This window comes from Centruroides vittatus, unplaced genomic scaffold, assembly GCF_030686945.1.
Source record: "Centruroides vittatus isolate TY-2023 unplaced genomic scaffold, ASM3068694v2 contig_919, whole genome shotgun sequence".
NCBI classification, from domain to species: Eukaryota; Metazoa; Arthropoda; class Arachnida; order Scorpiones; family Buthidae; genus Centruroides; species Centruroides vittatus.
The window spans coordinates 58893-71953 of NW_027122606.1; the positions used below are offsets into that span (position 1 = coordinate 58893).

Sequence of the window (13061 nt, forward strand, 5' to 3'; positions counted from 1 at the left end):
ATTATTATATAGACTGGTAATGAAATTACAGTTGCTTTATAATATACATTATTATTTATTAAAAAATAAATTGCATTTTAAGAACAAATTTTAAAATACCTTTTGTTTAACACTGATTTCATCAGCTAAAATTTTAGAATTGTCCAATATATTGAGTGCAACTTCATCTTCTAAAACATTCTTCTCTGATGACAAAGTTTTTAAAATTGTTTCTTCTAATTTTGCTAAATCATTTCTGTTTTCTGAACTTTGGACAATAAGTTCTTGCCTTTCTTTTTCTAGATTTGGTCTATTTATTAAAATTCTTTTGTTAGAAGATAAAAACCCTAAAATTTTATTTATTTTAAATTTATTTCTTTACTTAATTATAAGTTTCATTTGCTATAAATGTATTTAAATTTTTTTAAATCAAAAAGGAAATTTATTAAGTATGAACTAGATTAAATAACCACTGTAATTAATTTCCTAAATTAATAAATGCACCTTTAAATATGGGCAAACACATGTTTAAATAGCAGGGATAAGAACCTCCTCCTCCCTGGCGATAGTTCATTAGACTTTATCATCAAGAACTGTTATCACAGTCCACCTCCCCATGCTTGTTTACTCGCCTGTCTGACTTCCTAACTGTCATTAGTATTCCACTTTCATCTGTCTGCATCTGAAGATGGCCCATTAACTGAGTCAAGAACATTAGCATTCCTTCAACTTCACCCACTATTAACGGTGCATCAATTAATCATTATGAAGGCAGGTTTTGTTTTTGCCACATCGAGATCATCAAAATATTTATGTATTAAATATATACGTGTATTCATAAAAAATTGTTATGTTTCATTTTCTTTTAGCTTTTAGATTAAATTTTTAAAATTTGTTTATCTCTATTTTCAATATTTTTAGAATTTTTGGTTTTGCTTATTAAATTTTACAAATTATATACAGGGCTGGCTCGATGAGTGAGGCAACAAGACAACTACCTTAAGTGGTAAAGTTAAAGGAATGGCAAAATGAGCAGTCAAAAGGAGAAAAATATAAAAAATAATAAACCCAAGTACAGTAATTATACATTAAAGTTGTTAATAAATTGTTCATACAAGAATGCCAGAACTGGAAGTGCTCTCTATTGGCAACTATTCTGGAAACAAAGGCAGTGAAGTGGTTTTTCCTCAAGTGCAATTTACTGTCAATCTGGCACTGATTATATACAGTTTCCTATTAAAATTCTTTATTTAAAATATTTTAAGAAATTTTGTTTTTTTTTCTTAAAATATTTTAAGTGTGCAAGTCTCGCTGCAAACAGAATTTTATAGAATAAACAATAATCTACCACTCTATGCGACAGAATTACAGAATTAATTCATTCATAAATGATGATTTATATATGTATATTTAGTAAAGTATAAAATAAATATACCTTAAATTGTTTTCATACAAGAATAAATATTTAAGAATTTTATTTTAAATTAATTTTTAATTATCTGCCATAATAAATTCTAAATTTAATCAACATAAGATATTTTACACACTAATAATATAGCATACTTTCATGCATATAATCCATAGTATGTGTAAACTGTGTTACATATACAACTGCTTGTGGAAATAAAATTTTTAGACAACATGCACAACTATATACCCTGTGCATAATGAGCAATGGCTGCTTCCATAGGTGTGAGTTCATAATTGTAATTTAAAATTACCATATAACCCACACCCTTTTCAACTGATTATTTAAATATAGATAACCTGTGGAATGTATGCATGAAAATATGGTAGCATACTGCAAATAAATTTTACCTTTCTTTAGCCACAACAATTTCTAGTAATTGATCTTGAAGACCCTCAGGCGTTATCATAAAGTTGATTAAAGTAACTTTATTTGTGATTTCTGGCAAGTAATGAGGATTTTGAAGTTTAGTAGTAATATATAATTTAAAATCTGAATGGAATTCAATTATTTTATCACCAAGTTTTATCATTTCAACTCCACCTGCCAAAATTGTAAATTTGAAAAATAAAATTTATATTGTTTGTTGGTATATATATATATAGGATAGTCCAAAAATTAATTAAATGTACACTTATTAACTGTAATTATATGATTCTTATTCATACAAGTGTATGAATAAGAATCATAAACTTTTGTAAGATCATTCTGACACTGACGAAAAAAAATTACCAATACCAGGTACTACTTGTTGATTCCAAATTGAGCAATTGTCTATTTCCTCTATCTATAAAATACTATGTACTGTATAACAGCAAAGTTTCTTAATTAAAATAGAATTTACAGATAACAAATGACTTTATTTACTAGAAACTAATTATATTTATATCTGGAAAAGAATAAAATCACATGACTAAAAACAGATAATGCAAATAAAGCAATAAGTACTAATAAGTTTGCAATGCAAGGTGAACTATTTCCACTTCTCCTACATTAGCAGAACTTTGCTTTCCAGAAAACACCATAAATATGGAATAGAAATATAATTATCAACATTGGAGGCCTGTGATGAAGAATACCTTCAATATCAGAAACTGTTCAGTCCTAGCAGAGATCAGCCAGAAAGAACCAGTAAAATGACTTGTAATTCAGGCATGAAGTCCATGAATTTGGCTTTCAGTTTTATATCAGAGATTTTCTCTCTGCTAATTAGAATGTAGACTTATACCTTATTTTGTATTTATACTAGACATTTCCCAGTTGCTACTGAAATTATTTTTTTTTCACAAAAAGACATTACTAGACTGTCCCTTAATAAAAGCCATTTTGTATGTGGATGAAAATACCACTGAGTATCATTCTCTCTCCTGGGAAAAGTTGTCAGGTGAACAAAAAGGAGTAGAATGATCATTAAGGAAAAGTCCAATACCAACAATTCTGAGTGTTATCTGGTAAACTACATATGAAGAATCTTTAGAAGTCTTCCTACTAAGAATATAAAGAGTAGATTTATTTTGTATTTTTATCATTAACATGAAATCTTTTGAATTAATTTACATGTTCAGATTCTTGAACATTGTCTCCAAATGTTTGTTAGATTACTTATATTTACATTTGTTCTCTTAACTGTGTCATTCCTCGCTACAGAGAAATCATCAGAATCCTATTAGAAAAAATTAACATGTTTTTCTTTTACAAAATTAATAGAAGCATGATAAAAAGAAATACAATAAAATTAATTGTATCTTTACTTAGTTTAGATAATTAATTCCAATTTAGTCTTTACAATGGTTAAATGACATTTGGACTATCTTTTGCATTGGTCTCACTGACTAATATGAAATATTTGAGTAGAAGAAGACTCTAAAAAAAATGTAGTAGTACATTTAAAGGATTCTGAGTGTATTACCAAAAAATCTAAAATCTCACAAAATTCAAATATTTTAAATCCAATGAGATATCAAAGTTTGATTCTCAAAGTCTCCTAGACTGTCATACTGTCCATTAGGAAACTAACTTAAACCCCATCTGCCTATTTTTGTTCTATTAATTTACTATGCATTATTTTAAATAATAGCATTATCATTTTTTCTTTTACCACTGATTGTTTTTTATTAGACTTTTTAATTATTATTTACAGTTATTTAATATATTGTATATAAGTAATATTGCTTAAAAATGATTATAAATTGCAGCACAGATATGAAAGTGTCATGAAACAACATAAAATATTATGATTAGACCACTAAAAGCAATCTAGAGAGAAGTGTTTAGTTAAATATGTATATAAAAATCTATAACTGAAAATAAAATTTAAAAGATTATACAGTTTTAAAATTATGATATGCATTTTCTTTAAGATATCTCCATCGTATATTTCTTTCTATTGTTTCAGATTATTGGTAATTTCGTGCATAACTTTTGAAAAGTTATCTAAATAAAATTTACAATATTCAGTAATATTTTCAATTATTAACTACATTAAATCATTATCAACATTACTATTTCCTTTCCTTGTGATGAAAACTAAAAACAACTTTTTCCACATTTGTTTGCATATTTAGGTAATAAGGTATGCCAAAAATGTGTAAAAGTTTAACTGTTAGATTATTATATTTCAATAATCTTTATATAAAGAATGTTCAACTCTAATGAAGAGCATTTTGAAATGAATTCTCTAGCTTATAATTTCCCACAAACTTTAAAAGAAATGAGGTTTAAACTCTCTAGGAAAAATTTCATGCTACAAGTCATAATTTTTAGAGTATATAAGGCACGATCTAAGTCTTTATGCATACGTTTTTATTTTAAAACTACAATGCCTAGAAACAAAATGAAATATAAATGTGATACATTGGACTCTCCTCTAATGTCTCATACAATCACCCATATAATGTCCTATGTTATTCAAGCATTTGTCCCTTTCGACAACCAAATTTTAGCTCCCATTGTCATAGAAAGTTGACAGTTTCATATTGATTCATACAGCAGCCATGACATCTTTATCATTGACAGAAATGTTGTATACTGAAGAATTTCTTCAAAGGATTCTTCAGACTACCATTTATTGATGCTGGTTGTGTAGAATTGTCATTATCATGCAGGAAAGTAACATCTTTTTCCAGGCATTGCTCATTATACACTGAAACCTTTTCACCATGAATTCAAAAGGCACTCAATCCTTTTGTCCAGAAAATCAAATGACTATGCTGTTCACATGCAGTTGATGACTACAATGTCTATGTCATTTTCAAATGTCTGGAACCCAGATTCCTGGATGTGTACAATGCTACTGCATAAGATCTTAAAGGAAGGTCCAATCGTTTGTATTCTTACGTAAAATAGTTATCATATCTCATAGAATGCAAATATAAAATTATGTGTAAAAACAATTTAACAAACTGTATATTTCATTAAATATAAAATTAATCAAAAATTAAAAGTTTACCTTGTGTAAATGTTTGTTTCTGTAACAGTGAATAAAAAGAAAAATCTATTTCTTCAGTGGCATTTTCTATTAATACAGGAATTCCAAACTGGATACATCTTTCTAAAGACTGGAATAAATTCTTATCGGTAAACTTTACCATTTCAAGTTTTCTTATTTTTTCCATATTTTTAATCCAATTTTGAGCTTGTCCTTGAGGATCAATTAAGAGTGACCTAAAACAGTAATTTCAAGCATTTAATGTATTTTTATTTATATACATAAATTATGATTTTTTAAATAATAGAGCTTAATTATACAAATTCAGGTCTACTATACATTATTATTTATTTATTTTTTCAGTTTTGGCTCCTTCTGTCCTGCCTACACTAAGAGAGCCTTTTTTCCCATTCAAATTATAGGTTTGACCATATCCATAATGGAATGGCCTGGTGATGAGGGACAAGGTCTAACATTGTGACGGTACGTCATAATTTTGTATATACGCGATAGTCATAAGCATAACATTAATCCCTCAATTCTTTATTCTTTATTTCCCTCATTTCTCGATCTTTCTATTTTCACTTTCCTTGCAAGTGGGGCAGTCCTTTTCCAGGAAGTAAGGGGAAGGACAAAGGAGTAAAAAGACCCTGAGGCACAAGAACGGGAGCAACGGTCATTCTTGGTGTGGAGCTGAGACGGAGCAGATGGTAGGCGAAAATCTGAGCGGCTCATTCAGCGGAACAGAGATACGACTGGAAAAGAAGAAAGATAGTAGCCAGTGTCGTAAATATAATTCCCCGACCCGAAGATCTTGAGGACGTATCATTATCCTGGGTACCCCCTATACTTTCTTTCATATACTTCTCTATATCTATCTAACTCTTCTTTTTTTCTCTATAGTTTGTAAGTTAGTTTTAGTCTTAGTTTATAATATTTCGGTTAATATTCCATTGTAACACACTATCATTGAGTCGCACTTCTTTTGTATGAACCACGTGTTTTTTTTCGTTGTCTACTTCTCCTTCGCCTACTCACGTGCGAGGTCCCGAGTTGGAGTCGTAAAAGAATCCTGTGTATCATCACGCGAAAAGGAAAAGTGTTTTATTGATAATTGTTTTTTTCTATAAAATTAAAATTAAAGTTTTGTTTTATTGTATTTCCTGTCCTTTCGTTGGCCATGCACTCGCGTGATCTAACAACATATCCATGATACCTCTCATAAAAATTTTCTGGGATGGTTTGCCCAGATTCAATCCTAGGTACCCTAGAATGGTAGTCTGACACCTTAACCACTTCAGTCATCCAGCAGTTGGTCTAATGTAAGTTACATTGGTAATCATTAAAAAATTAAATTTTAAAATTAAATGATGTTTTGAGTAAAGTTTAAATGCTAAAGCTTTGGAATATGTTAACTTTTGTAAAATTAAATACACTTGTTAAAAATAAGTTACACACTAAGGAGGAGCATTGGAACTGAATAGACTCTATTAGTGCAAACATAATGATAATGACAAGTGAAGTATAAGGTATATTCTGACATGTGTCTTGATATCTCTTTTATAAAACAAAAAAATAGGCTGATACAACTTCCTAGACACTTTGTATCCAACAAGCTCATGTATGCTTCAATTTTAATAACATTAGCTGATGAATACTATGTGTATCATCTAATCATATTATTATATATATATATTTATATATTAAGTCTAGACTAATGAATATTAGTTATTAGTCTAGATTCCAAAAATATAATTTGTATTTACTGCCATTTTGAATAATCACAATGACATAGACATATCATTTGTTCAGTGGCTGCTTGCTTGCAATTAGTGCAAGAGTACTAATACAAATTTTTTTGTTTTCAATCATAATTGTATTCAAATAATATTTGGGAAGAGTTTTCTAGTTAATAAGAATGTAGCTTTACAGTCTAACTTGCTTGCAGGACTATAATTTCACTGCGTAACTGTTATTTTATTTTAAAAAATATGAATCAATTGAAAATAAAATAAAGTAACATTATACAAACCATTGATTAGTTTTATCAACAATTACTGCATTGTCAATAGAAAAATTATCATGTGGAAGTCCAGCTATTTCCCAATTCTGAATTGTTAAAGGATCTCCTAAAGTTCTATTCAGAAAAAATTCTGTTGAACATGGAATTTCATATTTCTGTTAAATAAAAACGATGAATTATAAAAATATATTTTATTTTTATTATTATATAATGATTTAATATTAATAATAAATAAAAGTAATAAAACAAATTTAAATTAATTAAAATATGTTGTTCTTAACAGATATACAAAAATTTGCTTATACATTATTAATATACACAAAAATACTTATGTCAAATCTTTTCACATTAAATTTTTTGTTTAAAATATAAAAACTTCCTCTATTATTTAAATATCTCTTGAAATTTCAGTATAGTAATGCCCAACAATCTACAATAGATGTCTTTTAATGTAATCACTTGGGCCTGGATTTACATGTTACAAAAGTCCTTGAAATATGTATGAAATATGTTATGAAATGGTGCCTTTTAGATCATATTAGTTTAAGATTTTAATGTTTTTGAGAATTATAATAAGGGACTTCAGAAATAGACACCATTAATGAATAACTAGTCATAAAACATTTTAAAAACTATTATGCAAGTTCGGGTACCTACATGCCAACTAGTTTTAATAACATATTTATATTAACTACTGTATAATTATTTCAAGACTGTATAATTTTAATTTTACCTAATTGATTTTAAACAAATGCATAAAATTCTGATGCAAAAATCTTGAAAACTTCTAACAGAATAAATAATACATATAAAAGTTCTCATAATATTTTGTAATTTTAATAAAATTTATTGAACTAATGTTTAAATAAATACATAAAATATTTAATTAAATATTGTATGAGCCAACAAATCATCAGATTATAGGTTTTTATCAATAATTTATTATTTAAATTTAAACTTCCACCAATAGATAAACAATAGTATGTATGTTCAATGTATGTACTTTTTTGGTACAGATCACAGAAAATTATTTTTTCATTTGTAGTAAAACATGTCTGAAAATTCTCTGAACCATATATGGAAAGTATGGCAGCTGTTACATTTAAATTTATTAAACATAAAAAATTTTTAATAAACTTAGGCCTAAATAAATAAATGCATAAAAATTGTTAATCTATTAAAAATTCAAATGTGAAGAAATACTTAAATCACCAATTACAGTTTGACTAACTTTATAAATCTGTCTAACAGTTAATATATTCAAATCAGTCACCCTAATTCAGATAACATGCCAGGAATAATGAAAAATATAGAAAAATATGTAATATAAAATTAGCATAATTTGCTTTGGTTATTGACAAGGTTGTCGAATATTGAATTTCGACTTTCGTACATATCAGCAAGAAAACCATGAAACATGATTCCAGACCCTAGTAATCTCTTTGGGTCCTGCTTAAACTGATAATTTAAAATAGATTTCCGTTTACAATTTAAGAATAGATTTTTCAGGAAAAATTATTAAAGATAATCAGTTAAATCAAATTATGTAATGATACAGATACTCTATTGATGACAGATGAATCAATTATAGCTTATCATTTGCTGCAAATGATAATCTTAATTAATAATAACTTTAATAGCGAGGTTGAGGCCAAAGTTTTAAATCTGAAAACGTGTAAGTTGGACATTCTGCGCCGCTTTCCTGTAAGCCTAGAAGTTTGACAATGGCATTTGGAATGTTGAGAATGTTGAGTACACTGACTTTCCAAATATCATTGTCAAACTTCTAGGCTTACAGGAAAGCAGCACTGAATGTCTGATGTACATGTTTTCACATTTAAAACTTTGGCCTCAACCTCGCTATTGTCACTTAAGGAAATAAATATAAACAAATTTTCAAGAAAAAATATAGAATAATCAAAAACTGTAAAGAATTATTTATACTAACAAGTTTACCTTTATACTTTTTGCTTTGTTGGAGACTAAACAAATATCTTTCCTAATCATGACATTTTTGGCCTTTTATCCCATTGTCAGAAGTGCAAAAAATATGTAATTTCTCAAATTATTTACATCATTAATGATGAAATTTAAAAAGTATTTTAGATAATTATATTCTTTTGACTTTTATCTATCTTAGTTTGTAATGGACTTGACTTAACTGCGTGCACAAAATGTATATGCATAAGAAGTTTTAGAAATAATAAATTTTTATTAACTATTAAGTTTATCCATCGTAAGAAAACGAAGCAAGAGCAAATAAGTCCACTCTAATAACCTTAAATAGCTTCGCAACTATATTTATCCACAAACGTTTTCGGTCCCTTAGGACCTTCTTCAGGTGGGATATAAGCAGAGAGTGTCCCTACGAACTAAACTCCCGTAACGGATACATTCCAACCCCCACTCCAGATGTGTACTATAAACAAACATCGCTGCGCATGCGCGGTTATAACGCCGGGTCGTACATCGCTTGCCACGCCTTCGAAAGTTGTATTTCGTCTTTAAAGTTGATAGAGACGCCCTGGCAATCAGCTTTAAAGATCTCCAGCGCCTCTAAATACTTAAGGTGGTGTGCTTGCCTGGTTCTCCTTATCAGGGTCGCGCACTGCAGTCCCGGCATAATACCGTTTTCACTAGCATAAACAGCTAAGGCCGTATTGTTCTTTTTCTTCTCGATATCCGTTTTATGCTCTCGGATGCGTTGCCCGAGGGATCTTTTTGTGGAGCCGATATACACTAGATCTCTACCGAATCTATGGTCTCGGAGCGGAATTCTATATACCCCCGGCTCCCTTTCAACGTCCACCAGATCCTTCCCGTTCCTAAGCAGGGAGAAGACGTCTGGTTTCCGCTTATAGGCTATTTTTGTATTAGTATATGCACCGATCTCATGGTATAAGGAGTGCAGATGCCATTCATACGTAATAACAACGAGGTGGGGAGGCATACTTTGTTGCCAATTATTCTCCCGAACTGCATCAAGCTGGTTTACAGAGTTGCATTCTTGATCGTTTGCTATACTCAGTATAAGCTTCTTGCTATAGCCATGGTTCTCAGCTATTTCCGCTACCCTCTCTATCTCCTTCCGCTTATCTCCCTCTCTATTACAGTGCGTGTGGGCTCTTCTAGTAAGGGCCCTAAAGGCCGCTAGTTTGTAGCTATACGGATCATTGGAGTCGGCTGGGATGTATATCGGGATGGCGTTCGGTTTTCGGTATACATTAGTGTCGTAACCTCCACCGCTAACGGTGATATTAATGTCTAAAAAATGAGCTGCTTTGTCGCTCATTTGTTCTAACTCGATCAAAAGACCGTATGGGTTGTCATTCATACAGCACACGAATCTGTAGATGTTCGGTTTCGTCTTCCAGATGATGCAGATGTTGTCAATGTACCTTTTATATAGGTCGATGTTATCGAGGAATTCAGGGGTGACCTTGGCCTCCAAGCGACGAACTACGCATATTCTCGGGAAGGTGTACCTCCAAAAACGAGGAGTACCTATGGGTAGCCCCCTATCTGGGGACTTGGCAGAAATGGTAGTTCGTTGCTTGGAGGCCAAGGTCATCCCCGAATTCCTCGATAACATCGACCTATATAAAAGGTACATTGACAACATCCGCATCATCTGGAAGACAAAACCGGACATCGACAGATTCATGTGCTGTATGAATGACAACCCATACTAGCGGCCTTTAGGGCCCTTACTAGAAGAGCCCACACGCACTGTAATAGAGAGGGAGATAAGCGGAAGGAGATAGAGAGGGTAGCGGAAATAGCTGAGAACCATGGCTATAGCAAGAAGCTTATACTGAGTATAGCAAACGATCAAGAATGCAACTCTGTAAACCAGCTTGATGCAGTTCGGGAGAATAATTGGCAACAAAGTATGCCTCCCCACCTCGTTGTTATTACGTATGAATGGCATCTGCACTCCTTATACCATGAGATCGGTGCATATACTAATACAAAAATAGCCTATAAGCGGAAACCAGACGTCTTCTCCCTGCTTAGGAACGGGAAGGATCTGGTGGACGTTGAAAGGGAGCCGGGGGTATATAGAATTCCGCTCCGAGACCATAGATTCGGTAGAGATCTAGTGTATATCGGCTCCACAAAAAGATCCCTCGGGCAACGCATCCGAGAGCATAAAACGGATATCGAGAAGAAAAAGAACAATACGGCCTTAGCTGTTTATGCTAGTGAAAACGGTATTATGCCGGGACTGCAGTGCGCGACCCTGATAAGGAGAACCAGGCAAGCACACCACCTTAAGTATTTAGAGGCGCTGGAGATCTTTAAAGCTGATTGCCAGGGCGTCTCTATCAACTTTAAAGACGAAATACAACTTTCGAAGGAGTGGCAAGCGATGTACGACCCGGCGTTATAACCGCAGCATGCGCAGCGATGTTTGTTTATAGTACACATCTGGAGTGGGGGTTGGAATGTATCCGTTACGGGAGTTTAGTTCGTAGGGACACTCTCTGCTTATATCCCACCTGAAGAAGGTCCTAAGGGACCGAAAACGTTTGTGGATAAATATAGTTGCGAAGCTATTTAAGGTTATTAGAGTGGACTTATTAAGTTTATTTTGACAGATGTTCCAGCAGCACATACTAAATTATACCTATTTTTGTGTTTTACTATAGAAGTGTCTTTGGAAAACCTGGAAGTCAATAAAGAAGGACAAAATTTCAACAAATAAATTGTAGTTTGGAAACTTGAGATCAATAGATTTGCATTGATTGTGCTGTGATTGTTGAAAGTATTTTAAATTGCATTAATAATTTCTTGTTGAGTGCAACGAAAATTTACTAGTGGAAGTAATATTAGATTTTTTTAGATGTAAGTGAATGAAAGCACTACATTGGTTTTATTAATTAAAATGGAATTTTTAACTGAGATTGTAGAATTTACAAATAGAAATTCCAGAACATTATTTGTCTTAGATCATAAGCAATAAACTGAATTGTAAAGAGTAAAGAGTAAAGAGAAAATAATTTCTCAAATTATAAGTTTGAATATTTCAAGATTATTAATTATTATCAATAAGTTTTATGGTATTATTTTACTACAATGTTTGAATTTTTTTCCTCTTTCTCAAACTTAATTTCAAAAGTTTTCAGCTGATAAAAAAATGTTGACAGTATTACTTTTATATTATAAAACAGATTTTATAAACAAAAATATATTTCTTATTAAAAAATCAGAATTACCAAGCAAAAAGAAATCCAATTCTTAATGCATTCTTTACGAAAACTTGCAGTATAAACTCCTAAATAGGCAATTACAGCTGATGCTAGAAGAACATCGCCAGGTAAATTTTCGAAAGCAATAGTGAGACGTTCGGCTTCCAATTCCCACCTGATAGAAAAACAATAATACAATTTTTTTTCTTAAATTTTATTACAACAATGAAAAAGAAAGAAATGAAGCACATTTTATTTCGTACATAATAATAAGCTTTTTATTAGATTTGTTTTTAATTTTAACAATTTATTTTCAGAGGTATGCCATAGTATTTCAGTGTATATGTGCAAAATAAATTTTGATGCCCCAGAACACAATATACATTATTAAGAAAGAGAGAGGTGTACCTTACTTTATTTTTACATTACATTTGTGTAATGTAAAACTGTAATAAATGTAAATTGTGAGGACCCACAGTCAGTGAGAAGTTGCCAAAGTTTAACAGGCTGCATCCAGATTGCTATGTATGATTGACGCAAAGTCTGGATGCTGAAACTTGTTAAACTCCTCAGTGATTTCTGTTCTGTTAAGGAATAAACAAAAATCAACGTAACTCCTATGGATATAGACTTATGCAACACTGTATATCGTAGATCAGCGCTGTCCAACTTATCATAGCTCGCGGGCCATATTTTCTTCACCAAACATTTCGGGGGCCAAGAAGGTTGATAAATGAAAAGTCAGTTTATGTTAATTAAAAAAATATTTTATTTATACTAAAAAGAAAACTTTAAAATATTCGTAATATATTAATGAGAACATTGTGGCCGTAATTTTCACATAGTAAAATAATTTTAATATTAATAATAATAATTTAGTAACATAAATTTATTCATAGTAAAATGTACTCGCGGGCTGTAAAAATAATTTGGCGAGCCGTATACGGCCCGCGGGCCGCCAGTTGGACAGCC

General features: G+C 31.0%; 1 protein-coding gene across 1 annotated transcript in view; it reads right to left on the reverse strand.

Annotated features, from left to right (window-relative positions):
• Nucleotides 1–13061, reverse strand: part of LOC136984445 (dynein axonemal heavy chain 7-like) — a 204871-nt gene that overhangs the window by 43987 nt on the left and 147823 nt on the right. Inside the window, 5 exon segments of the mRNA XM_067281432.1 lie at nucleotides 100–289; nucleotides 1798–1990; nucleotides 4896–5110; nucleotides 6907–7052; nucleotides 12117–12264. Of these exon segments, the coding sequence (XP_067137533.1) occupies nucleotides 100–289; nucleotides 1798–1990; nucleotides 4896–5110; nucleotides 6907–7052; nucleotides 12117–12264 (892 nt within the window).